This window comes from Trichosurus vulpecula, chromosome 3 (assembly GCF_011100635.1).
Source record: "Trichosurus vulpecula isolate mTriVul1 chromosome 3, mTriVul1.pri, whole genome shotgun sequence".
In the NCBI taxonomy this organism is placed as follows: Eukaryota; Metazoa; Chordata; class Mammalia; order Diprotodontia; family Phalangeridae; genus Trichosurus; species Trichosurus vulpecula.
The window spans coordinates 179,264,522-179,291,095 of record NC_050575.1 but is presented as its reverse complement, the minus strand read 5'-3'; the positions used below and the strand labels follow the sequence as shown (position 1 = coordinate 179,291,095).

General features: G+C 38.9%; 1 protein-coding gene across 4 annotated transcripts in view; it reads right to left on the bottom strand.

The window, feature by feature from the left end:
* The window catches only part of GMEB2 (glucocorticoid modulatory element binding protein 2), a 56,042-nt gene extending 37,857 nt beyond the window's left edge, over nt 1–18,185 (bottom strand). For 3 of the 4 annotated variants that reach the window (XR_005009862.1, XM_036749180.1, XM_036749182.1), the window contains exons 1-3: nt 18,022–18,154; nt 10,273–10,464; nt 1,160–1,257 (exon numbers count right to left, since the gene is read on the bottom strand). Coding sequence is in view for 3 of the 4 variants with exons in the window: in XM_036749180.1 (XP_036605075.1) it covers nt 1,160–1,257; nt 10,273–10,403 (229 nt within the window). In the remaining variant the exon portion in view is untranslated. Of the gene's footprint in view, nt 1–1,159; nt 1,258–10,272; nt 10,465–18,021 lie in introns of all 4 variants that reach the window. The other variant, XM_036749181.1, reaches the window with a different exon arrangement.
* Nucleotides 18,186–26,574: the final 8,389 nt, after the last annotated feature.

Here is a 26,574-nt window from a genome sequence, read left to right as displayed (position 1 = left end):
GCACCTACCATATGATATGTAATGGACCTTAAGGACCAAAAGATAAGACCTACCCTCAAAGAATTTATCACAAGACAAACATTTAGATAACTATAAAAAAAAATCCACATGCAAAAAGTGCCTAAGCCCATAGGAAAAGTCATAATAGAATGGTAAGAGAAATATGAATAAGGGATGATTACTTCATAGCTAGAGGGTATCTGAGAAGATTCTATGGAGGTGGTGTCACCCAAGCTGGGTCATAGGAAAAGAAGGATTTCAACAGATGGAAGGAGTGTGTTCCAGTCATGGAAGACAGCATGTGCTAAAGCACAGAGGATGAAATGACAGAATGAGGCTGGGAAAGCCAAGTAGTCTGGTTTAGCTAGAACCATTTAATCAATGATGTAGCTTAAATTATTGCCACTATAGTTCAGCTACAACATGAGCTACAATCTGGATTAGCCTAAAACAGTATTTCTATGGGAAATTGTGATCTAACTTCCAAACAACCAATATACAAATCAACTTTTGGGCTGCTTATAAATCAAACAGATATTCATGAAATGCCCATCAATTTAGCAAAGTCAAAAGTACAGAAACTGAAGAATCCCTTGAGGAGGTAAAGTCAAGTTTTATTTAAAACAGTTATACTGAAATTTCCTTATACTGTTTGCAATTATTATGAGATTTTTAATTTTATGGAAAGAAAAATACTAAAGTTGTTATAAAAATATCTACTAGCATCTTCTGTAAATAGTTACTGATTGTGAGTTATCAACAAAATCATAACAATAAACCCTGATAAATTATTCAAATGAACAAACTAGTAACAAATAGTAAAAGAATGAAACAGAAGAGGGCAGCAAAGTGCCATCCTAAGCTCTGACTTCATCAGAAAAATTACTAGCAGAGATGTAATCATAGACTCAGAATTTTAAAGCTGGAATGACATTAGAGATAATCTAATTTAAGAGAAAATTAGGACTATTATGATAGAAGTTAAAAAAAAGAAAATTCATTAAAAATGACTGTAGTCTCTCCAAAAAGAAAAACAGGTCTTCTAAGTTAGAGGATAATGTCCAATACTGATAAAAGGCAAACATAGTCCTTTAAAATATTCTGAAGTAAAGTAATGGGAATGAGTGATGAAAAAAGAAATGCTTTGCATGTTTCCTACCTAATACTGCTTCCTTCAGCTGTGAAGAAGCTGTGAAAGCAGCTGCGGCTGCAGCTGCTGCATTTTCTGTTTCCATGTTGTCTTCTGTAAGGTCTCCCCTGATAAGCAATTAAAATTTTAAAAATTAGTATACATATCAAAACTACTGAACTTTTAGTGCACAGTCTAATCTGAATAGTTATTTCTCTTGAAGAGAGCTCAAAGCTTCCCTTTGAGACTGCCTTCATTACTCAGTATATTTTGTATGTATTTAAGTTATTTTCATGCCATCTCTTCCACTGGAATTCAAACTAGAGGAGACCTCTGCTCCAGCCTTTCCTTTTATGCCCCTCTTAGCACAATGCCTAGCACATATTAAACACTTAGCCGGGCCTACTGGCTGATTAACTTATTTTACTTGTTAACCGTTCAGTCAAGACCACTTTTCTCGTTTAACAAGATGTCCCATGCTGAACCGATAATCAATACACTTCTGGTTTCTGTTCTCCAACAAGAAATAGGTAGAGATCACAGAATGTTAAGAGTTGGAAGGGATTTTAGAAATTACTTTATCCTTAATTTTACAGATAATCACTTCTAATATTCTTTTATTTTCAGTCAATCAAACAACTACTTGTCCTTATTTAGGAACGGATGCCCAGGACAGTTGCCCTACAGTTAAATAAAGTCATGGATCCCTAAAGTCCTAGGAAAAAAATCCTGAAAGCTAAGAAGTATTACATGTGTGACTAGGTAGCAAAGTGGATAGAATATCAGGCCTGGAGTCACAGGGACTCATCTTCCAAAGACACTTAGTAGCTGTGTGACCCTGATAAATCACTTAATCCCTTTTGCCTCAGTTTCCTCATTTGTAAAATGAGCTGGAGAAGGAAATGGCAAACCACTCCAGTATCTCTGCCAAGAAAACCCCAAATGAGATCACAAAGAGTCAGACACAACTGAAAACAACATTAATTCATTAAAACCAATTAATCATAATTCCAGAGCTAATTTCCTAAACCTGGTGTTCCCTGCTCTTTGTCTTTAACTTTCTTCTTGACCATCTGTTCAAAAGTTACTGTGGGACCAAATAAAGCTTTTCCTTTCTAGTTCTGCATGCAGATTCTGGAATTTAAGGTTTACCAGACTTTACTCTCTGTTCAGGGAAACTGAAGCCCTGGAAAGGCAACAGCTTTCAGGTAGTCAACACAGCATAGAAACAACGACAATAATAATAACCAAGTATTAGAAACTCAAGATACTTAAGCTTTCTTAGCATAGCTAAACTCTGACTAGAAATCATCTCACTGAAACGTTCTGGTTCTGTCTGCCATTGCTCAGTCCGTAAGCACCGTCACTTAAGCTGTGTTGGTTGGAACATGATTCAATTCAGTAAGTATTTATTAAGTTAGGCAATAAGCATTTATTAAGTGCCTACTACGTGCCAGGCACTGTGCTGTGATTGTCTACTACATACTAAGTACAATCCTAAATGCTCGGTATATAATCACAAAAATGAAATGCTCTCTGCCCTCAGGAATTAGTTACATTGTAATATGGGATTCTATGAGATAGAAATGAGGAGGAGAACAAACCAGGCACGAGGGACAGCCTGTTCAAAAGCAAAGAGGTGGAAGAGATAAGTCAGCCAGTCTGGCATACAATGGTATATAATGCTAATGAGAAAAAGAAGATGTATCTGGACGCAATAAGGGCCAGTTAACTGCATTCTATTTCATGATCAAAGACTGTATCACCAATGACTGACATAAATACTAGCTATCAGTCCCAAGAAATGAAAATATCTATCAATCAATACAAATCCACACAAGCCTATGGAAAGGATCTCATAGTATGTTTGTTCAACAAACAGCAAAAATAAGCTATGCCAGGAACTGGAGGTTACAAAGATAAATAGGACATTCTTAATGATTGTCCTCAAGAATGACTGTAAAATGTAATAAGGGAGGGGAGATAAGCTACATACACATAAAAATACGGGGTGTCCAAAAATCTTAGTGCAGTTTAAGCTATTGAGCCACCCTTTATAATATAAAACAGAATGTGATAAACATATGAGGGGTACAAAAAAAGGTTACTATCTGACCACATGTATAAAGCCCCAGGTATTTTCCATGGCCTCCTCAGGCATGCTGTCTGCCGATGCACGAGTGTTTCCTTGTTTCCATATGTGCATTCATCATAGTCAGGCTAGAAGGCAGAGCATACATACTTTAGGACAGTCAGCCTTTGGCTGATATCATTCAGAAGGAATCTGACACAGGCTGAGCTCAAACCCCCTTGTGACTAATGACAACTCTGTTATATGGTGCTTTAGGGTTCAAGAAGCACATTTCTCATAACCCTGCAGCATAGGCATTCTCTCTATATAAATACTAAGATTCCTTCTGCAAAGCAGAATGGGCACCAAGACTCCTTTAAAGATTATGTCTGGCAATGAAAAGCATCTTGCTTAAGATTTTTCTGTCCATCCTAAGGGCCATTAATAACCTATTCCAGTCAAGGACCTAAATTAATTGCTATGGCAACCACCCTTGTGGTTGCCAGTGAGCTCGGTACTAAAAAGGGATAATTAACTACTTTCCAAAATTTCAAAGTTTTGTTCTACTTTAAACCAGGTCAGAAAATAGAGTTTATTAAAAATGCAAACTTGAAATCTGTTCATTAGCACTCAGGATTGATTATATTAATATGATTCACTGTCTGGTTAAAGTTCAGGAATAAGGCTTTGAGGTGAAATTACGAAATTATAGCCCTAGGAGTTTCTTCCCCACTCTCACTAAGTTACAAGATTCTTGGGAGTACATATCTGGAATCTGAAAGCAGATAAAAACCAGGGACAGGCAGTGTGATGCAATCAATCAGAAAACAATCATTTGTTAAGTACCTACCAAGTATGTGTCAGGTATGCCAGACCTCGAAGGCAGAAGACCAGAGTGCAAGTTCCACAGTAGAGTCATTATACTACCTTGGAGAAGGCTATCTCACTTCTTAGTGCCCCAGGCAACTCTTTAGACTAAGTTGAAGAGTAGTTATTTATACGTTTGGTAGAGTTCCTCACACGAGCTTCTTACTTGTTGTAGTTCAGTAGTGTCCTACTCTCCTTGACCCAATTTGGGGTTTTCTTTTTTTTTCTTTATTTAGTATTTTATTTTTCCCTAATTACACGTAAAAACAATTTTTAACATTTGTTTTAAAAATTTTGAGTTCCAAATTCTCTTCTTCACTTCCCATCCCCTCAATGAGAAGGCAAGCAATTTAAAACAGGTTATACAAGTGTAATCATGAAAAACATTTCCACATTAATCATGTTGTAAAAGAAAACATAAACCAACTTCCCAATGAATAAAGTTTAAAAAAAAGGACTCATCGATTTGTATTCAGACTCCATCAGTTATTACTCTAGGGATGAATAGCATTTTTCATCATAAGTCATTTGGGGTTTTCTTGGCAAAGATACTGGAGTGGCTTGCCATTTCCTTCTCCAGCTCAAACAGGGTTCTGTGACTTGCCCAGGGTCACACAGTTAGTCAGTGCATGAGATACTATTTGAACTCAGGAAGGGGAGTCTTCCCAACTTCAGGCCCAGAACTCCATCCACTTCGCCACCTAGCTGCCCTTATACAGATGAAATTATAGGCTGTCAAGAAAAAAAGTACCAGGGACCTACTAAGTGCTGGGAATACAAAGACTTTTAAAAGCAAGAGTCCTTGCTCTTAAGAAGTTTACTTTCTACTGGGGGAAAGTATAAATTATATCAGGTACAAATATAAAATAAATACGAGCTCTGTACAGCATAAATGGAAAGTAATCTCAAAGGGAAGGTACTAGCAGTGGGAAGGAAAGGTCTCTTCAAAAGGTATAATATATCAATGAGAAATGTAGTTTAGGGAGGTAGGAGGGAGATGTACCAATAGAAAAGGCTCCATACAGAAGCTAGGAAACTGGAGACAGAGAGCCACATGGGTGTGTGCATCTGCATGTGTGCGTCTGCATGTGTGCATGTTACACCAAGGTGGCCAGTTTGGGAAGCAGATTAGTATATAAGACCAGAAAGGTAGAATGTGGCAGGGCTGTGAAAGGCTTTAAATGCCTAAATGCTTAACAGAGGAATCTGCATCCGATTCTAGAAGCAATAGGGGCAGCATACTGGAGTTTATGACCAGAGCTGTACTTATGGATAATCACTTTGGCAGTTAAGTAGAGGATTCATTTAAATGGGAAGGGACCTGAGGCAAGAAGACAGTACAATAGTCCAGGTGAGAGGTGATGAAAGCCTGAACTAAGGTGGTGGCTATGTGAGTGGAGAAGGGTAAGAGAAGTGGTGGAGGTCAAAACATCCATATGTGACAACGGACCAGATAACTGGGGCAAGGGGGAATGAGGCATTAATCATAATGCTAAGCCTGGGAGGCTAGAAGGGTTGTGGCACCCTTAACAAAAACAGGGAAGCTAGAAAGAGGGACGGCTTTGAAGAGAAAGTCCAGTTTTGCACATACTGAATTGAAAATGTCCTCGGGACATCTAACTTGAGATGTCCGATAGACAATTGGTAATGTAAGACTAGAACTCAGGAGAAAGACTGGGGTTGGATATATACAAACTGGAGTCACCTCTAGCAAAGGAGACTGAGGAAAAAGGTTAAAGAAGAAAGACTCAGAAGAGAATATAGTCACAAAAACCCAGAGAAGATAGTGTCCAGGAGAAGGTAGGTCAACAGTGTCAAATGCTACAGAGGTCAAGATGATTGAGAACTGAGGAAAGACCATCAGATTTGGAAATTAAGAGGTCAATGGCAACATTGCAAAGAGTTCATTCAGTTGAATGATGAGGTCAGAAGCCAGAGTGTGGAATTCAGTCAGTCAGCAAGCATTTATTAAGCACTTACTGTTTGCCAACACACTGCGCCAAGGGCTGGGATATAAAGAAAGGCAAAAATATGGTCACTGCCCACAAGAATTTTATATTCTAATGGGGGAAATAACATTCAAACAACTCTAAACTTATGAGCTCTGTACAGCATAAATGGAAAGTAATCTCAAAGGGAAGGTACTAGCAGTGGGAAGGAAAAGTCTCTTCAAAAGATATAAGGTATCAATGAGAAAAAGGAAGGAAAAATAGTTCTGGTTTTAGAGGTAGTACATAGTAGACAGAACACTAGACTTAAAGTTGAATTGGAAGAAACATCTACCAGTTAGGTGACCCTGGACAGGTCTTTGTGCCTCAGTTTTCTCTAAAAATAAGGAGGTGGCACACAATGGTCTCTAAAGCCATTCACCACTCTAAATCTATGACATATAAGTCAGAAGACCCAAGTTTCATATGCTGTTTTGCTGCTTGACCTCTTTGAGCCTCAATTTCCTCATCTGTAAAATGGAGGCTTGCATTTTGCACCTTTGTAAATGCTTTCTAAACTTTTAATTCACATGAAATAATCTTATCTTGGTGGAACTAGTTATAGCAAAAACAAAACAAAAAACAAAAGGCAAGAAGGTTAAAAAGTACCTTCACCTCAGTGCAAGTCAGATGCTGCTTACTTCCAGGTTCAAACAGTATAAAAATCACCACACTTTAATGGACACATGAGCAAAGCAGAGGTGAAAACGTGAACTTTTCTCATATCTTTACTTAGGTGATTTAACTATTAAAAATAACAATTTACATTTTTAGAAAATACAAAGCACTTTACATGGAAAATCTCAATCCTCACCACTCCCTGTGAGGTAAAATGGAAGAGATTATTTTACAGATGATAGACCTGAGGCAAAGAGAGGTCCAGAATACTCTCATTTACCCAACGTTCTTTCCATTGTTCATGTTAAAAAAATGTGAAACTCCATTGATTTATTTATATCTTTTCTTCAGACGGAACAGTGTGGAAGCTGGATGGCATGGTAGAGAGAGAACCAGATTTAGAGTCAGAGGACCACGTTTAAATGCCCACTCTTCTACCTGCTAGCTGTGTCAACTTAAGCAAATCATTTAAGCTCTCTGGACCTCAATTTACTCATCTGCAAAATGAAGTGAGTGCTGGAGATCTGACAATTTCCCAAGTCTCCTAGCAGCTTTAAAATCTAGTATCTTTTGACAAGCTTCATCAAGTGAATTCATGGAGGATGGCTTCTACATGGAAACTGATCACTGCTGCAACACTACATACTGATCACAGCTAAAGAGAGTTAGAGTTCACTAAAATTTGCATTTAGGAGTACAGAAGCCTTAGAGATCACAAACTTTGAAGCAAAGGCTGGTATATACTGCTGAGATAGAAAAGTGCTATGAAATGTTCCTTCAAATAGATGCTGAAGGAGACATTATAAAACCAAGAATAGCAATTTGGCCTTCCCCCTTCCTCCCCTTTTCAGAGAGGGAGCAGAATAACTGTCCATTCTAGTAAGAGAAAATGGAAAGAGAAAAAAAGCCACACAATATGTGTTTCATCCCCAGCAGTACATATTTCCACCCAACAGAAATCAGCCAGATTCCAAGACAAAACAATGGAGAGGAGAAAAAGCAGTACTAGAATTTCATCAATGGGGAAAATTTCCCCCAGAAAAATACCCGAAAAGAAAAGATAAGCGATCCAGTGCTCACAAAGTAATTGGCTCATCTCTGCTCTTTTAAAACAAATTTCAAACTCAATCAAATCTCTGTAAGGGGCTGGATAATAAGAAATTCCAACAGGAACAGAGACAAACCCTTTAGGCCCTTTAAGTAATCTACCTTAGTTGCCTTAAGTATTAGATTCCTGCTCAAAGTAGAATGCACAGATCTGCTTTTCTTTCTGTGACCCAGTGAAATGAATAATGAACTTTGAGTCAAAGGACCTGAGTTTGAATCCCAGCTCTGTCATTTACTAACTGTATGACCTTGGGCAATTTCCAACTTCTGTGGGATTTACTTTCCTCATTTGTAAATAGGGACTTGGACTAGATGACCCACAATGTTTCTTCCAATTCTAGCTCTATGACTCTATGAATGTCTAACAAATAAAGAGCAGTTCTTTAGAATTATACACATAAGAAATAGGACAAAGTGAAAAGTGACAAACATTTGCCTTTATTGTTAGTTCTTAATTTTCTTTAAAAGTCTGTTCAGTATAAAACTGAAAGTTCGTTAATAGATTAAAAAAAAAACATGCTAGAACAACAGAAATTATAAACTTTGTAAGAATAAAACGAGGCAGTTTCTGGAAAGCTAATAAACCCATGACATAACCAAGTTAAAGAATGCAAAAGCTAATGTTTAGATAGCCCTCGTGTAACTGGCAGATGAGGCACATATATAAAGAGATCATAAAAGATTTTTTTTAAATCATAGCTTTCACATGGGTATTAATAATCACCTACTTTAACAATTTTTTTTCACATTTCCTCTTCATGATTTATAGTTAGAAAGGAAAAAACTCTCAGAGCTAAAACGTGGTTTGTGTAGACTTTGAAGTTGTACCTCACCGACATGAACAAGCTAGAGAAAGAGGGCAGGAGGCATGCAAACTTTCACCTTTAAATCTATACTTTAGAGATGCTCTTCTACTAAGCAAGAAAGTTTAGATGCATACATATTGTATTTTTCAAGTAGATTCTAAGTAAGAGGGGGAAAAAAATCCCAGGGAAAACATTAAATTCCAATACTACTACCCAAGGGCAATTTTGAAAGCAATGGGAAAGGGGAGTCTCAAAGCCTAGATAGATTAAGAATCATTCTAAGTTACAAGCAAATATCTACACACACAAGCCTTAAGTTCCAATTATTTCTATATGGTAAATCAAGCAGTTTAGTGGCAGGACAGTAGGGAGAGCTCACTCATGCTGCAGTAACTGAGTTAACAAGAACAGTATCTGCTAAGTATCCATATCGGAACTTGGGCAAATAAAAAGATTTATCATGGTCCTGTACTCAACGAGTTTATAATCCAGTAAAGGATTAAGGATAGCAGTATAAAATTGATCATCATTTTCTAGGTTTAAAATGTTAAAGTACATTCTACTCTGCACATAAAGTGATACTGAGGTACACAGCAGTATGGAAAGAACACTGGACTTGGAGTCAGGAGACCTGGAGTTGCGTCACAGCTCTGATGTTTATTAGGTGTGTGACCTTAAGGAAACTATTTCACTTTTCTGAGTTTCAGTTTCCTTATTTGCAAAATGCAAATAATACTACCTACCTCTTCATAAGGATACTTGTAGGAATAAATTTTTATAAATCTTAAAGTTCTCTCTCTATGGGATGTATATCACCATCATTATCTTTTTTATGGGAAAGGAAAGACTGATAATCATTTTGGTCATGTGGCTGCATTTTTACTTACAGAAAAGTCAATGAAAACAAAATATCAGCCTCTTATTAATCAACATTTCCTTATTGCCACAGATTATTATAAGATTAGAAAAATTCACAAATGAAGTTATTAACAGAAATTTAATAGAAATCATCAAATTTTCAATTCTATCTAGAAAAAGTGTTTAAAGGTCTTTAATAAGAAAAATCCATAAAGCTACTACCTCCATGGCAGCTCACCTGATATGAAAACAAGTATTAGGACACCAATTTGATGTAGGCAAATAGAAGACAAATATCATGAAGTCACAGCTAGGTTTTCTTAGATTTCAGACAAAAACTAATTTTTATTTTCTCTCAAAAAAAAATCACTGAATACATGAATTGACTTGATTCTAAAATAAATGTGACCAAGTAAAAGAAGGGGGAATAAGCATTTATTAAGTGCCTACTATGTGCCAGACATTGTGCTAAGCAAGTTGCAAATATTATCTCATTTGATCCTCACATCAATACTGTGACGTAGGTACTATTATTATCCCCAATTTTCAGTTGAGGAGCCTGAGTCAGACAGAGTTAGTTAAGCAACTTACCCAAGTTCACATAGCTAGCAAGTGTCTGAGGCTGTATTAGAACTTGGGTCTTCCTGATTCCAAGCTCAGGGTTCTATCCACTGTGCCATCAAGCTGCCTCTAAAAGAAAAGCTTGCAGAATGCTACTCTTTAAAAAAAAAAATCCAAGAAAAAACATATTGGGTATGATGAGGACAAAGTCCTAACAAGATTCCAATTTTTAACCTTGCAAAAAGCAAGATGAAAGATCATTCTTACCCATGAGGAGCCAGGTTTGTTGTCACCAACACAGTTTTCACTTCTTCCACACCACTGCCATCAACTGCATTGTCAGGTGTTGTCACAACCACTACTTCCTCCATGTGGACACTCACATCGGGGGTTGCCATGATTAGTCAGATGAGGATACTAATTACCAGTAATGCAGTGACTCCCCCAGGATTATAAGTCCTGGCCAAAAAATAAATAAGATCACAAATGGGTCACAGGGAATTTTTTAGATAAAATAACTACAGGGCAAAACCAAATATTTTTCAAAATTGCTATGTGTAATATAAATAATTTCCCAATCCAACTGCTGGCACAATTATTTTGAGCAAAAGTTGTTAACACTAAAATTCCAGTACAACAAAGAGATCACAGCAGTCCTGTCCAAGTTATTTTAAGAAGTTTTGACACACAGAAATTGGGGTGTTTTGGTAAAAGTCACTAAAGAAGAAAATGAACACTTACATTTCTATTACAATATTTTTCACATTGAAATAACACACAGTGTACATGGTTATATAAGCTTTATCTGTTAAGTCTTGGGCATATAGGAGTATTCAAAAAATAAAAAACTTTTGAGTTGCAATTAACTGATAAAAGGCAAGGATCCATCTTTTACCACAATCCTTTTCCCCTTACTTGAGATAAGAATATTAACAGCATATCCTAGCAATTTTTTTGACTCAGAGAAATGATGGGACTTTAAGATTTGGGAGGAACAAGTAAGTATCTAAAGTCCAATCACTTCTCTGAATCTAAAAATCGCTAGGATAAGGTACTACTAAGCAGCCAAGGTCCCTCCTCCAGTTCTGCCTAATGCTCTACAGAAAAGATTCTAAAAGTATGGCAGCACTTCAAAGGAAGTGTCACAGGCCTCAACAAACTCCAAGTTTAAGTAGCAACTGATTTTCATCAGCAGCTGATAGTATCTTTCCGAATAATGTGGGAATTTGTGAAAAGAAACTTGTCAAAGAACATCCTGGCTGCACCATCACCCACCAGTGGTCTCAGCTCTGAGAAGCAAAATTCAACTTACTAAGTAAGGAAAACTGTCAGCTGGATAGGCTTGCCTCTTTCTCTATCAAAAGTACATACCAGAAAAGAATGGGCAGAGTTTTTTTAATCATTTGAACTCTCCAAAGAAAAACCTAGGAACCTTGTGTTAATACACTAAACCATATATAAAGTGACACTGGCCATGTCAAATTTCATAAAACTCTCAATTCCAATAATTACTAACAAAACCTACTGTTCCAGGTACTATAAAAAGTGTGCCATACTATACTGTTTGCTACAGTTCAAGAGATCCCTAGTTTCACCTTTCAATAGAGTGCTATCAATACAATACCATCACTAAGACGTGGGTTTTGAGTTGCTTTTTTAGTAGAGGTGACAGATTTGCCCAGAACCATACACATTCTCACCTAGTCATTTTTGTGACCTGGCATGTTCCAGAAAACTGGCCAATTCAACACTGCACAAAATTGAATGGCTCAAGGTAAATCTAAAACCTTTGCTTAAACACATACTCTGTACTTACTTAGCACCTAAAGTTTCTTCAAGGCATAAAGTTATATAAAAGAATATTTCAGTAGTTATCTCGTTTTTAAAAAGCTATAAATATTATTTTCTCTATTTAATATAAAAGGACACATATGGGCAGTTAGGTGGTGCAGTGGATAGAGTGCAGGGCCCATGGTCAATCTTCCTGAGTTCTGGTCTCTGACACTTAGTAGCTAGGCAACTCTAGGCAACTCATTCAACCCTCTTTGTCTCAGTTTCCTCATCCATAAAATGAGCTGGAGAAGGAAATGGCAAATCACTCCAATAACTCTGCAAAGAAAACCCCAAATGCAGTCACAAAGAGTCAAATATGACTAAAAAACAAAATATAAAAGGAAGAAAGGACAAATTTTAAGTAACTCTACCTGAGTACTCATGAGTTAGCTCAGGGTATTTGATACTCTACCTTTTGAATAGGAAACAAAAAGATTAGACCATTTAGCCACTGCAATCATACTTACGTACAAATTTTGCACTAACAAGAAAAGACATAACAGTAGCTTTTGATCTAAATTCATTTGGGTGGGGGTGGGGGAGAATGTGCATACCTTTACAAAAGGTTTGTTAAGTTGGATATTCAGCTGGCTATTAATTCTTGGTCCACAAATAATGATAAAGAGAAAGGGCAAATATGAGGACCGCTGTACTACCCCACAACTTTTAGAATCCTCCTCTCCCTGAGAAGGGCCCCTCCAACACTCCTGATTCAGCAAGCAGAAATAAGCAAGTTTGGTAATAAATGAGGTGAAGGAGCACGGTGACCAAGTGGGATTTACAGGTCCACCAAACTGCAAATTACAGTGCTTTTCTCTTTAGTCCTATATAAAGCAGAGCCAAGAAATCGACTAAGTATGAAGACAGTACTTATATAAATTTCTAATCAGAGAAAAGTACCATTTAAGGGCCCGCTAGGTGGCGCAGTGAGTAGAGCACTGGCCCTGGAGTCAAGAGGACCTGAGTTCAAATTCTGCCTCAGACACTTAACACACTAGCTGTGACCTTGAGCAAGTCACTTAACCCCAATTGCCCTGCCTTCCCCTCTCCAAAAGAAAAAAAAAAAGTACCATTTCTCAAAAAAAAAAAAAATCCATGCTTCTTAGGGAAAAGTACCAAGAAAAAAATTATAGGTGGATGTCTTAAGAATGTGGTATTCTTCTGAGATGGAAGGTTTAGGTAGGGAGGGAACTGTGAGAAAAAAAGAGGGAAGAATTCCAGGAATATAAACAACAGCTTGAGTAAGACTCAAGTTACTTCCAAGTTATTAATAAGATAAGGGGACTGCTTTAGAGGACCATAGGAAAGTGATGAATGCAGAAAAACTGTAATAAAAAAAGTAAAAGGTTTAACTACATAAATAAACAGCTCCAAAAAGTACTCTTACATAATACATTGTTTATTAACGTTTCAATTTCAAACAAAACAGTAAGCTAATACAATATCAGTATGGAGTGGAAGGGAAGTGTTCACATGTGCATGAGCATATCTTCCAGTTGTTGCATGTGACCCAGCCTGTGCCAGAATCTCCAGAAGATGGACTCCATTTTCAAACAATTCTGTGAGAGAAGCTGCAAAATTGAAGCTAGTTATATTTACAGTTTTAAATTCATACTCCAAAGTGTATTAAATGCTTACTTTATGAACAGTATACATTTAAAATAAATTTTGCATTTACATAATAAGCAGCTTAAAGCTACTACACAAAGATTTGTGAATTTAAGATACATACATAGACAATTATTTTTAAGTATGTCACAGTTTTTAAAAAAAATCACATTTAATAATTCTGAAATAAATATCCTACACTGATTCAAGTTCTAGTTCTTTCTTAATTTTAACTTTTCTTCTTAAATGTTAGCTCTCTTCATAACTGGAAACATTTAAAGACACTCAAATTTTCTTATCTTTATTAATAATTTACTTGCAGAAAACTTAAGTAGACTGAGCTCTGAGCTTGCTGTTACACTAAAATAGTCAAACTTAAATAGAAACTTGACTCTCTTAGTGTCATGGGCACATCCTCAAGTGTAAATTTCTCAAACATACATGTTTGTATACTGTCTTCCTTGTTAGAATGAGCTCCTTGAGTGCAGGAGCCATGTTTTTGCCATTCTTGGCATCCTTAGCAGTTAGCAGAGGCTGGGCACAGAATATGCGCTTAACAAATGTTTGGAGACCATCATTATTGAATAAACTCCAAATTCCTTACCCAGGGATTCAAGGCCTTCCAAATCTTGCTTGACTAACAGATAATGCTGAACAAAATTCTTATTTCTCCAACAGAAACTGGAATACTTTAATATTAAACTGGAAGTAAGGGGCAACTAGGTGGCACAGTGAGTAGAGCACCGGTGCTGGAGTCATGAAGCCCTGAGCTCAAATCCGACCTCAGACACTTGACACACTAGCTGTGTGACCTTAGCCAAGTCAATTAACTCCAACTGCCTTGCGTTTCCCTCTCCGAAAAAAAAATTGCAAGTAAATTTAATACAGGTCATTTGTACATTATCCTTGGCTACAAAAATAAACTAGCTACGTGGCAAAATGTTACTAAGGTTACAAAAGGTATGACTTGATTCCACAGTGTACCTACATAACTTTCCATACCTTCAGTGAGGTCCAAAGAATCTACACTGTGTGATAAATTCAAACACAACAGAATTCAGTCTATGCCCAAATGGAAATTATAAAAAGCTATCAACCACATTTTACGTAAGAGTCTGTACATAAAAACAAGGTAAATATAAATACAGTTTCAACTTTAATGTGCTATATCAGTACACTCAAAATGCAAAGCCTAGCTTTTCCATTTCTTATGGAAATACCACAGTCATTTCTCTTTTTGACAAAATGCCACATAAAACAAAGAAATGTTCATGGAAACTTGTCTTTTTGTTCTGAAAGCACATCTTAAGAACCTTGCTGGTAAAAATTAAAGTTTGTTGAAAGGCTTTTTGGGAGTATATGAATACACTTGGCAAAAGTGTCCTAAATATATGTGTGTCTAATATATACAAACATTTTATCCAAGCTTTCTTCCTAAAAAAACTTATGAATCAAAATCTGTTTTATTCCTCTTGTTATGCATGCCACCTATTTCGGCTTCCCTTTTTAAAAGATAACCGAACTAGTACAACTGAAACCTATGTTGTATATAGTTTATTTTCAGAGAATTAAAACTATTTTTTTCAGGAGCCAATTTGCTAAAAGAAGTAACAGAGGGAAATAAGAACTATGACAATAAAACAATTTTATGATACTTACCAAGTTTTTACTAGTTCAACGGCTAATATAGGCCATCCTGTATACAAGGAGCTTTTAATCCAGTATAGAAGATATGACACCCACAGACATCCAAAAAATAAACTTAGCATGGTTATGTGAGTAGGCAATGCGGAACTTATCCTTACCAAAAAATAATATATAAAACACATGCACAATATGTGTACCATACACATATGTACTGAAAGCCAAAAGATGGCATACAATTTTGGGGTGGGGGGGGACTTGTCAGTAATCATTTCAGTATTTCCTCCTCAACTAGGATCATTATGCTTTTTTTTTAAATGAGCATGTTGTTTGGTATTTAAAATTCATCTTTCTTCAAAGGAAAGTAATGCAAAAAATGTACTTATCAATGAAAAATGTTTTCTATACAGAATACAGTCAAGTCCATATTAATCCAGTTCCTGTAAATGGGTCTATTTTCAATGCAAAAAGAGCAGGATAGCATTCTTTAAAATATAATACCTAACCTCACAATTTTTAAACCTTGATTGTTATATCATGTCTTTGTGAAAATAGAGTTCAAAGTGTTTTGTTAAAAAAAAAACTGTTAAAGAAGGCTACACAAAGTGGAATATATTTTAAAATGAATGCAAAGTGAGAGCAAAAGACATTAGTAACACAAATATTTATCAGTAGTCTCCTTTCCATTTTAACTATTCAAGAAATTTCATTAAAATTAATTCCTTAATCTTTAAACTAACAGGCACTATCAATTAGATTTATAGTTAAATTTTACTAGTCAGCTAAATATAATACTGCAGCTAAAGATGGATCGTTCACACACAGCTGTATCATCAACCAATACTTTGTTCCTTTTAAAACTATTTTTAAAACATCAGCTTCACCCACAGAGGTATGTACTCCCCCACATCTCAGCAACCAGAAAAGAAATACATAGATGAGCTTCTCATTTTTACACAGATACTCTACACCCACATAAGTTACATGGACAAGTTCCCACTTGAGCACACCTACGGTTGGTTGGTTTGCTCACTCACTTTGCTAAATGCATTCAGTTCTTTGTAAAGCAAAAACATTGCTTAAGTTCATCAAATCTAACGCTCTCCATAAGAACTGATTTTGCACACACTTTTAGGGCACCACTAGTCTCATGTCCGCAAAAAGATAAAAAAATCTCTCATCACCCACCCTTGTGACACAGCTCCAACTCAGAATGCCCAAGAATATTACTGCAATTTGCATTTTTTTCCTAAATGAAGGGGGAAAAGACCTAGAAATGATCATATGAACTTTCCCCCTCATAGTTTACCCACAAAGCTAGTAGGTCTGCACAGTGAAGTTCAGTCGTTCAAGAATCTGGCTAAGTAAAGGACGAGTATCTTAATTCAGAGAGACTGATTTGGGACCTTAACTGTATGGACAACAGTGCTGTGCGTTATACAGTACTGTGTAATACCAAAGACACCCCCTTCAAATAATCCAAATCTTGCACCAACTGTGCAGTCACAGGGATTCTAGCATATTAAGATTTTTCTAAAGTTATTTTTCGTGTTCATGAGATACTTTAATACTGATTTTACAACACTTCTGATCCCCCACTCCCCCCAAAAAGTACTTGTTTTCCTTTTACAAGGCAGCATAAAGCTGTTCAGCAAGGACTGCAGTGTTTCGCCATACGTGTATGGTGGAAGGGGGGGAGTGTCTGAAAAAAGACTTTCCTCAGTCAATAGAGGAGCTCGTGGGGGTTAAGGCTGGGGGCCGTGCGTGGCCAAGTCGGGTTAGTTTCTGGAGCGTCGATGAATCAGTCGCCCAGTAGCCTCGGATAGCAGCGCCTGGGGGCCCGGGAGGAGCACACGCCAGCAGGGGCCGGGCGGGGCGGGGGCTCCGGCGAGCAGCCCCGACACCGAGCTGGGAGGGCAGAAACGCCGCCTCCCAACGGCGTCGCAGAGAAGGGCACAACGCCCAGCCCCGTCCAGCGCGGCGCGGGGGCCCCCTCCTTCCTTCTGCCGCCTCCTCCTCCTCCTCCCAGCCACCCGGGCCGGCCTGCTCGGGAAGAGCCAGGCCAGGCAGCCAGGCGGAGCCCGCAGACCCAGCTCGGGGGACTTCCACTGGGGCGGGGGGAGCGGGATCTTGCAGGCAGCACCACCCGGGGCGGGGAGGGCTTCGGATCAACCTGGACACGGTACATGCAACTGCTGGGAGGCCGCGCGGTGGCGGGCGGGCGGGGAAGGAGGGGGGAGCCAGCTCCAGGCATATAATGGAGAGAACCAAAAGGGCGCCGCAGGGAGCTATTCACGGGGCATGCGGATGCGGAGCGGAGGCCTGCATGATGCATGCAACCGGGGGAGGAGGAGCTCCTGAGGAGGGAACAGGCGAGCGGGACGAGGGAGGAGGCTACGGGAGACTGCGCTCTCCAGGAAGGAGAGGAGCAGGCCGGCATGCACGCGCCGCCCGCCAGCCCCGGGAAGCCGAAGGAGGAGGCGGCGGGGAGGGCTGGCGGGGACGCCACCAAGCTCCCCCAACCCCCCTACCCAGGCCACTTTTTGCAGCACGTCCCAGTCCCCTTCCTCCCCTCCCCCACCTCCCCCCTATCCTACCCCTCCCCCCCCATGGGGGCTGAGGCGCGAGGCGAGGGGGAGGGCGTGGGAATGGCCTGACGCACGCGGCAGCCGGCTTCGTCTCACGCCGTATTTACGCTGCAGTCACTGCCGCCGGCGGCCGTTGCGGCCGTTGCCGCCGCCGTCGCCGTCGCCGTCGCCTCCTCCTCCTCCTCTCCCCCCCTCCTGCCGTAACGTCCTGACGCTCCGCAGGGACCCCTGACTGGACGGACGGGTGCGTGAGGGGAGCCGGAGAGGCCTCGCCGCGGGGGGGTAAGAGGGAGGTGAGAGGAAGGGATCGGGCCGAGGAGACCCCACTGTGGCTGTCGCTTACCTCGGGGAGAACCGAAACCAGTCTTGCTCAAACGCCCAACGACAGGGGCACGAAAGGGGACTGCGGCGGCGACTCCGCTGGCGAGGACGGCGGCCACTGGGCTCGCTCCTTGTTGGATATTCGGCGGCGGCGGCGGCAGCTCGGGCGCGCGCCTCCCGGGTGACGCAGGAGGCGAGGGGCGCGCACGCAGGAGGGGTGCGGAAGGGGGAGGGGGTGACTTTTTTGGTGCTCTTGTGATTTGAAAAGCCTCCGTAGGGAGGCGGGAGCAGGGCTGATTGGGAACTGTGAAATAAGTCGTGGGCTGGCCCCTACGCGCCTGCGCGTAGAAGGCAGGGTGCATGCTGCGGCGAGCAACCGCGTTAGCCGATTCGGGCTTCAAGTTGGGTGGAGAGATCAGGGCGGCTTCTCTGGTGTCGTCCTCCACTGAGGGAAGCTGTTTGTGGGTGGACCGCTAAGTGAAACTAGAGAAGAAAACAGGAAGGTAGCTCCAATCTAGGGGTGATGGGAATGTCCAGAAAGCACCTCTCCCCAAATCCGGCTCTTGGAGCCTCTGTTTCCCCACCCGTAAAATGGGCATCATAATACAGGTTACCCCTTTCACCTTGTAGGAAATTGGACACAGGAATGTTGTATTTTGATGACAGACCGGAAATCAAATTTTTACTTTGGGAGAAATCCAGCAGGCCAGGATAGAGAACAGTCTTGAGTTTCTCCTTGAGGTACACTTAAGTATCCTGCAAATTCCTCAGTTTTGCCTACATCTGACCCTGCCCCCAACAGCCCTATGAGAAACGTATGCGTCAGAGTCAATATTTGAACCTCTGCTTTCTTCATAGCCAAGTTCAGTATTTTTTTTTCTTCGTTACTCCGTTCAAGTAGTATATATAGGTGTTAATGATGTTCCTAGTCCCCGTGAGAAAAAAAAATAAGTGGCTGCATATGTAAGCCCTCGAAATCTTGAAGAATCATTCCCGAAAACACCATGTACTTTCTCATTGTTTAGAAATGCCTGATAGTTATGCCAAAAGGAGTAGCAAAATAATTTTGGTCACCTGGAGAAACACTTGGATCTTTGTCCTCTATGGTGTTGGTAGCCACAAGGTTCCAACTTTATATTTCTCGTATCTTAATATCTCATATCTCAGTGTCTTAATTCTTGGGCTTCTTTTAGTTATATGTGATCCTCAGTCCTTTTAATTCTGTCAAGTTTTAGGTCTTTTCTTGCAACCACCATAGAGAGGTATCCAGAGTAGGGAGAGTAATTAACTCATTAAATTGTTTGGGGATGCTAAGGTAAAGAAGTTGTGACTCTTTAGGGATTCCACTTTACCATGATCTTTCAGCTATAGTGAGCCTAGCTATTGCTTGTGGTCTTTTTTTTTTTAAATTAACGAAGGCCAAGTATTCCATTATGTAAGCCAGAGAGGCAGTATGGGAGATAGAAATGGAAGTGGTCTTGAGTCAGAATATCCTGATTCCACTTGGCTCCATTTTGGAGGGTTCTTTTAATTTTTCTGAGCCCAGGTTTCTTCACATGTGAAGTAAGTAGAACAGATATGATTATTCCCATCTCATCAGGGTTGTGAGGAAAGTGCTTTGTAAACTTTAATGTGCTACATAAATTACTATTCCAAAAGATTCCTACAGTCATAAATTTGTAAAATTGAAGTGAACTCTGTCCTTGGTCCAAAGCAACATGTGGTTTGCATTTAGGGATGTGTATGCATATCCTGTATTATAAAGGAAACTTAGTGAAATTATTCCGAGTTATCACTTGTTAAAGAAACCTTTATCCATTTAGGTCACTTCATAAAATATAGTAAAAGATAAAGTTTGTTTTTATGCTTTTGCTCCATATTTATATTGATTTGGTTTTGAAAAGCCAAAGGCAAATAGTAACATTTGAGTAATAAAATATTACTGTTCGGTCAAAAATGGTAAATATAGGGGAAAGGGGCAAGGCTTATAGAAATGATACAAAATGAAACAAAACCATGTATATAATGACTACTACATAGTAAGTAGATGTTATTCATTTACAAAAAAAAAAAGCTAGGTGGTACAGTACCTGGTGTCAGAGTCCCGAGTTAAAATCCATGCTCAGACATTTACAAGCTATGTGACCCTGGGCAAGTCATTTAACCTCCCTCGATTTCCTTAACTGTAAAATGGGGATAATGATAGCATCTACACAATCTAATCACAAGATTGTTGTGAGGAACGGATATTTATAAAAGTATCTAGCACATGAGTGTTTAATAAATGCTGATTTCCTTCCAAAGAGGAGGTGAGACTGTAACCCCACCTTTTTTCCCCCAGAGATTGAGAGCAGTGTGGAACACTGCTTAGAATGTCAGGCTTTTTTGATATGTTGGTTACTTTTGCTAAACTGCTTTTTCTTCTTTATAGGAATGGCTCTGAGAGGTAAAATGGAGTATAGAATGGGAAATGTATGTGATGTAAAAGCAAAATATGTCAATAAAAACTTTTAAAAGCCAAAGGAAAGAACATTAGTGGATTTTGTAGCTCACTCAAAAATAGGTAGGCTATATAGCTAAGGCATGTTTAATTGTGCTTCCAGCCATTTGTTTTAAAATGACTTAATTTGATGGGTGGTTCTTATGTCTTCCAGTATTTTACTATAATAAAATCTCATTCCAGAACATCTCAAGTCATGTCAGTATAGGGTGTAATATAATACTTTTCATTATAGCAGGTAACATGTATTCTGAAAACTTGGTCTAGTTCATTCATGTATATCCATGTTAGTAGCCAGAATAACAGTCTCGAAAGCAAGTACAGCATGAAGTGAATGTTAGCTACTGTAATATAAATACCCTAGAAATTTGGAGATTGTATTGGATCAATATAGGTGATAGTAAAGTTTATTAGTTCAGTATTTGGGGGCATTTAGTAGAAACATCGTGTTTGAGAAAGTGATTAAGTACCTTCTTAAGTACATTCTTAGGGAAACTTCGGGCTTATCTTCAATCCAGATTAGTGGTAAAGTAATTTTTGGATTCTTTTTTAATTAATATTGTGGAAAATATTATACTATTTTATATCATTTTTGTAATTTCAATAAGACTCAGGGCCTGAACTACTTAATCAGAAGAAAAGCCTGATCCTAACAGTCTCTTTGTTCTCTGAGTAAGCTCAGAGATAGCTCTATCTTATATCAACAAAATCCAGATGGAGCATTCCTTGCTCTGTCCATGGCCATTAAGGGTGAAAACCTTGACCAAAGACACTACCTTGAATTATGTGACTTTTCCTTATCTTAATATTTTATGGGCATATACTATGTTGTGGAATATTAATGGCCAATTAAACACAGAGATCCTGGGGTTGCAAATCCAATTGACACTGACAACTATCTAATTTGTTGTATTTACAATCTATTCCATTAAGGAAAATCCTCTTCTTGTATCATGGTTAAACATACATGGGGGTCATAAAAATAAGGTCATACAGGCTTGCTAGCTCTGCTAAAATAACGTATATAAGTTTTCTCATTGCTTTGTTCAGGCAGCCAGAGTTTATACTCTGACTCCTTGTACGTACAAGTAAGCTAGCTCCGCTATGCTTTAAGGGAAAATAATAAACAACATGGATTTTTCTATCACCTAGCTCTGTTGTTTCCTTCAACCAAATTTTCAGGTTTAACAATATATACCTCTGACTTTCTGGGCATCAGAAATTTTCTTTAAATAAAAAAGAAGCACGTATTTTAATACCAACTTTATTCTTTTTTATCATCATTTCTTTTGCACAACAACAACCTTAAGTTGACAATGAAATGCACTAAAGGAACTAGATGATGTCAGATTGGTAGGAAATCCATCACAAGCTTCTTGTTTTATGTATTTGAAAGCTGTACACGTTGTGAGGAATGGATCCTATGTAGGGCCAGTGACATTAAAACCCAAACTTGATCCATTGAGGGCTGTGCTGAGTGCCTTTTTGGCTTTGACTTTCTTTGTCAGTGATCTGGCTGTTTTTAAAAGAAACTGGATTAATTACATAGAGGATATGATCCACCAGCTTAATGATAAAAGAAGCCTTCATAGTGGCCAGCACTCCCTCTTTGTTCCATAAAGGACACCTAACAAATGCATTATTAGTCCTAATATATCACTTTATCCCCTAGCATGGTTAGGAACTAAATCACTATAGCACCATAATCAGCCTTTCCCTGACCATGTGGGGATAAAAGTGTGTCAGTGTATACATATTACACGGATGTACGTAACCGTACATCTACGTACTTCGTAGTGGATGCATACACATTACAGATGTATGTTTGAAATAATGCAGGTTTGATAAAATGCTAGAGTACAGCAGATAAAGGTGAACTATGCAATTAAGATGATTGTTAGAAAACCACATTGGCCCAGGGATCAACCCAAATGAAACATTAAAATTTCAGTTTTAAATGGATACTTATAGTCTTGGTATGGAGTGTGTATTAATTTGTAAACAACTACTTACACTGACAGTCTGCAATCAGTATTTCTATTTTATCTTTATATTTCTACCACAAAAAATGTTTACAACAAAACCAACCTCCCTCCTACCGAATGACTACAACGTTTATGTGGTGTGAATATTATACTAGGACTACCCTGATTTGACAGTTGGGTGGGGGGGATAACCGAAAGTTTAAAGAGGAAATGGGCTATAATTGCAAATGTCCTAAGACCACAGATCCTTGTCATATACACACACACTCTTCCCAGAATTGCTAGTCTCATCTGACAGCTGCACAGAGAAAATGGCATTGAATTGTTTTTTTTTCCTCCTTACCCCTTTTATGAAATCCCAATCTCTTTACTGACATTTTTACTTCCCCAAGGTTTCTAATGATAACTTTTTATAATTTTTTTATCTCCCTTATTTTCCTACTTTAAAGCCATGGAAAGTGAAAACACCTCTATTTCCTACCTTCTCACAGGAATTGCTGTTAAGGCTTCCCTTCCAGCCTTAAGGAACGATTGATAATGCCCAATGAGCTAGTAGGAAGAGGGGGGATAGTTGAGGTTTTTTAGTCAGATGTAAGGGGCGGGCATTGTGCCTTAGGAATGGAATTTGAAAGCTAGGTAAGCTCAGAAATGACTTGCAAACATGATTTAAGGAAGGTATAACCCTCCACATTGTTGATCTTACAGGAAACCAACAGTAGTACTGTTTTTGTGCTTGAGGGATCAGAAACAATTTCCAGCACTAAAGATAATTATCTTTAATTTCTACTGAGTTCTCCACCACCAAGGGATATTACCTCCCTCTTTGCAATCTAGGGAACATCAGGGGCTCAGCACAGCATGAAGGAATCCCCATAATTATTTTAAGATTGCTATTCCTTAATAAACAGAGGTGGGGAGACATAGATAAAGAGAGTAAAGTTATAGTAATTAGGTGAAGAGATGGAGGCCTTTCCCAAACTGCCAAATCCTGACACAAGCTAACCAAACAACCAGCTTGGACAGTAAAAGTAAGTTAGCAAGAAAAGCAATAGGCAAAGCCACCAAGAAAGAGCCCTTGGGGATTGGCATTGGCCTTCTCTAAGGCTGATTCATATCCTCTCTGCCAACTGATGAGGGCATTGGAATGCTGTGTCCTGTGAAGCAGTTAACTGTCTTTCCCAAAGAAACCTAGTAGCATCCAACGACTCAGGTAAGGAATATGAAGTTTTCTATTCACAGATATATGAAACCTTAGTCTTGATTCTTACATCTTAACCATTTCATTTTCTTTTAAATTACATATCCCTTAGGCCGTAACAGGACTTAGGAGGAAAACTGATTACCATCAGTTACTACTCCCAGGAAATCGGTAGTTTAGGCTAAAGCCCTCTGAGAAAGAGGCACTGGCAAACATCCTTAGCTTTAAGTCCAAATCTACTCAGAATGCCTCTTTAACCCCAACCCCACATCCTCCATTTGAGAGTGGCTTCTGTACCCCAAGGCTGTCCTATTTCATAACCAATACCCTTCCACCCCCTCCTCAAAAGGGAAAATGGTTTTGCTGTGTTGTATTCAAACTCATGAGTACAACATTTCTTAGGATTATCACTAATAAAAAGTATTTACAAGTTTCAGTTTGGAATTATACCCCAAGCAAACAGTTACAGAGAAGGACAGAATTAATAAATTGCAGACAGTTTCCCATATCCCACAGATGTAGGACACCCACATTTGGACCATTTCAACCATTACTTACACTCTAGCACACGCACAGATTTTATTACTATTAATTTAACTTAAGTAATTCTTAACTTTTAAAATTTACCTTATTATATGAGTAAGATGAGTCTGAATTATAATAAATTTCTGCTATGAGAATTGCTACCTGCTAGAAACTGGTGACTATTAAGAAATTCAACCTTCAGTTCCATTTCTTCTTCCCTTTCCCTGCCCCAAGCAACTTTAGCCTTTGGCCACAGCCAAATCCTAATCGTGGCCTCCAGCTCCCTCTGGAGGCAGTCTTGGTGGTAAGTCTTAAGCAACTTTATGGGGACTCAGTCTCTTTGATGCTGAATGGCTGGGGCCCCCACCAGTAGATTTAAGTCATACCTAGCACCTGAACATGAATGAAACACAAAGTAGCACTAACTTCAACACTTCCCCATCCCTGCTTCCAACATAAAAGAAACTAAAAGTGGGAAGCAAATCGCTACCTGTTACAGTTAGCCAAAAGAACTCTAGACACCTGCTAAATTTTTGTGAGAGTACTAGATTAACAGCTTTGTGTAAAAGGAATATTTTGGCCAAGGTAAGGTAACTGTGGATGTCTACCTGTCTTGGCTTTTACTCATGAAAGTGCTTTAGGAGGTAAGAGGAATTAACCTAGTTTTTTCTACTAGATTCAGCAAATGTATGAAAAGGCAAATTTGTTCTCAGTTCCCAGATTAGTTTAAACAAGGCAGTAAGATGGCCCTGACAATTTAAGAGAAAGGAATTGCAACACTAATGATGGTCCAACCCCATTGGAACTGCCAGAGAGGTTTGGGATTTTTTTGTTGTTTATTTTTCCCATCAGTAAAATAGAAAATGTAAGCAATGTTTGGGCGATATTCAATTGAGGAAATACTTCTGTGGATTTCAGCCCTTTTCACTCTTCCCAGACATTTAAATCATCAATTGAATCGATGAAATTTCTTCTACTACTATCTGACCTAGAACAAATTATCTATGTACCTCAGTTTCCTTATCTGTAAAATGAGGGAGTAGGATTAGGTGACCTTAAAGATCTCTGCCAACTCCATCTCAGGGATAGATCATGAGTCTTTGATCTATCCATGTGCTACCTATGCCGTATGGAAGAATCCTCAGCTGATGTAAATTATTTACACTACCAGAGTTGAGTGCCAGAGAGAGGTAAATAAAAATAAGTATTTAATAAGGTTGCTAGAAGTTAGAAGCAAATGGTATCCAGTTTTCACAAGTTTTAAAAATATAAGAAGGAAAAGAATTAAAATCTTTACTGTCCACCAAGCATAGAGTGGTAGAACGCAATGGATAGAAGAACAGCCTTGGAGGCTCGAAATTCTGAGGTCAAATCCAAACCTATGACAGACAAGCTATGTGACCAGAGAAAGTCACTTGACATCTCAGTACAGTCAAGGCAATTCTCGAGACAGTAAATTACAGATGAGTTGCTAAAGTCGGAATCACAAATCTGGGCTAATGGCTGCAGTTTGGCTGTCTTAAAAAGGTGAAACGTCTAGGTCATGCTGAGTAATTAATTGCCTTTTATGTTGTCTTCTAGTATTCAACCTACTCCCATGTATGGTCTGGATCTGGAATTTGTGTCCACCTGGGTGGTTGTTTTCATGGAACAAGTAGACATTCCAGAATGTTCACTCCTCTACAGTTAGCAGAAAACCTGACCTTCCATCTACCATACAACAGAAGTGAGTCTACCTGTTGACCTTTATCTTCCAATTTTTGAGCCCTTTGAAGAAAATAAACTATGGACTTTATAGCCTTCTATAGATGGATAAAGTAGAGCTTCCGGTGAACTTTTCTCAGTAGCGCTTGAGGAGTTAACTCTGTTAGTACTAACTACGTCTTCCTAAAAGGTACCATATAGAACAAGTTACCATACCCTTGTGGCAAAGTTTTGGATTTTCAGTGCTTTAGATAGATTAATAGTACCTAATCCTCTCTGACCTAATGTTTTTTTGTGAAAATTTCTGTCCTAGGTAAGAGACATGTCCATGTTCCTGATTGGAACTATCATAGACATCCCCAGACTTCCCAACTCCAAACTTCATTTCTACCACAGAATATAGATCTTCAATCTCCACATCTCCTCTAAGCACTGATATGATTAATAATGGAAAACCAGCCATGAGTTAATATTTGACATCCATATATTCAGTCTCCCCACATTTGTTTTCTAGGAATAAAGCTAAGACACAGACCATCTAAACAAGCCCACTAACAATTGTCCCCAGGTTATGTTTATTTTTTGGAACTTCATCATGGATAGAACCTGTAACTCAAAGGGAAACTGCCATAATTTTAATTTTCCCACCCAATTTCCTTCCTT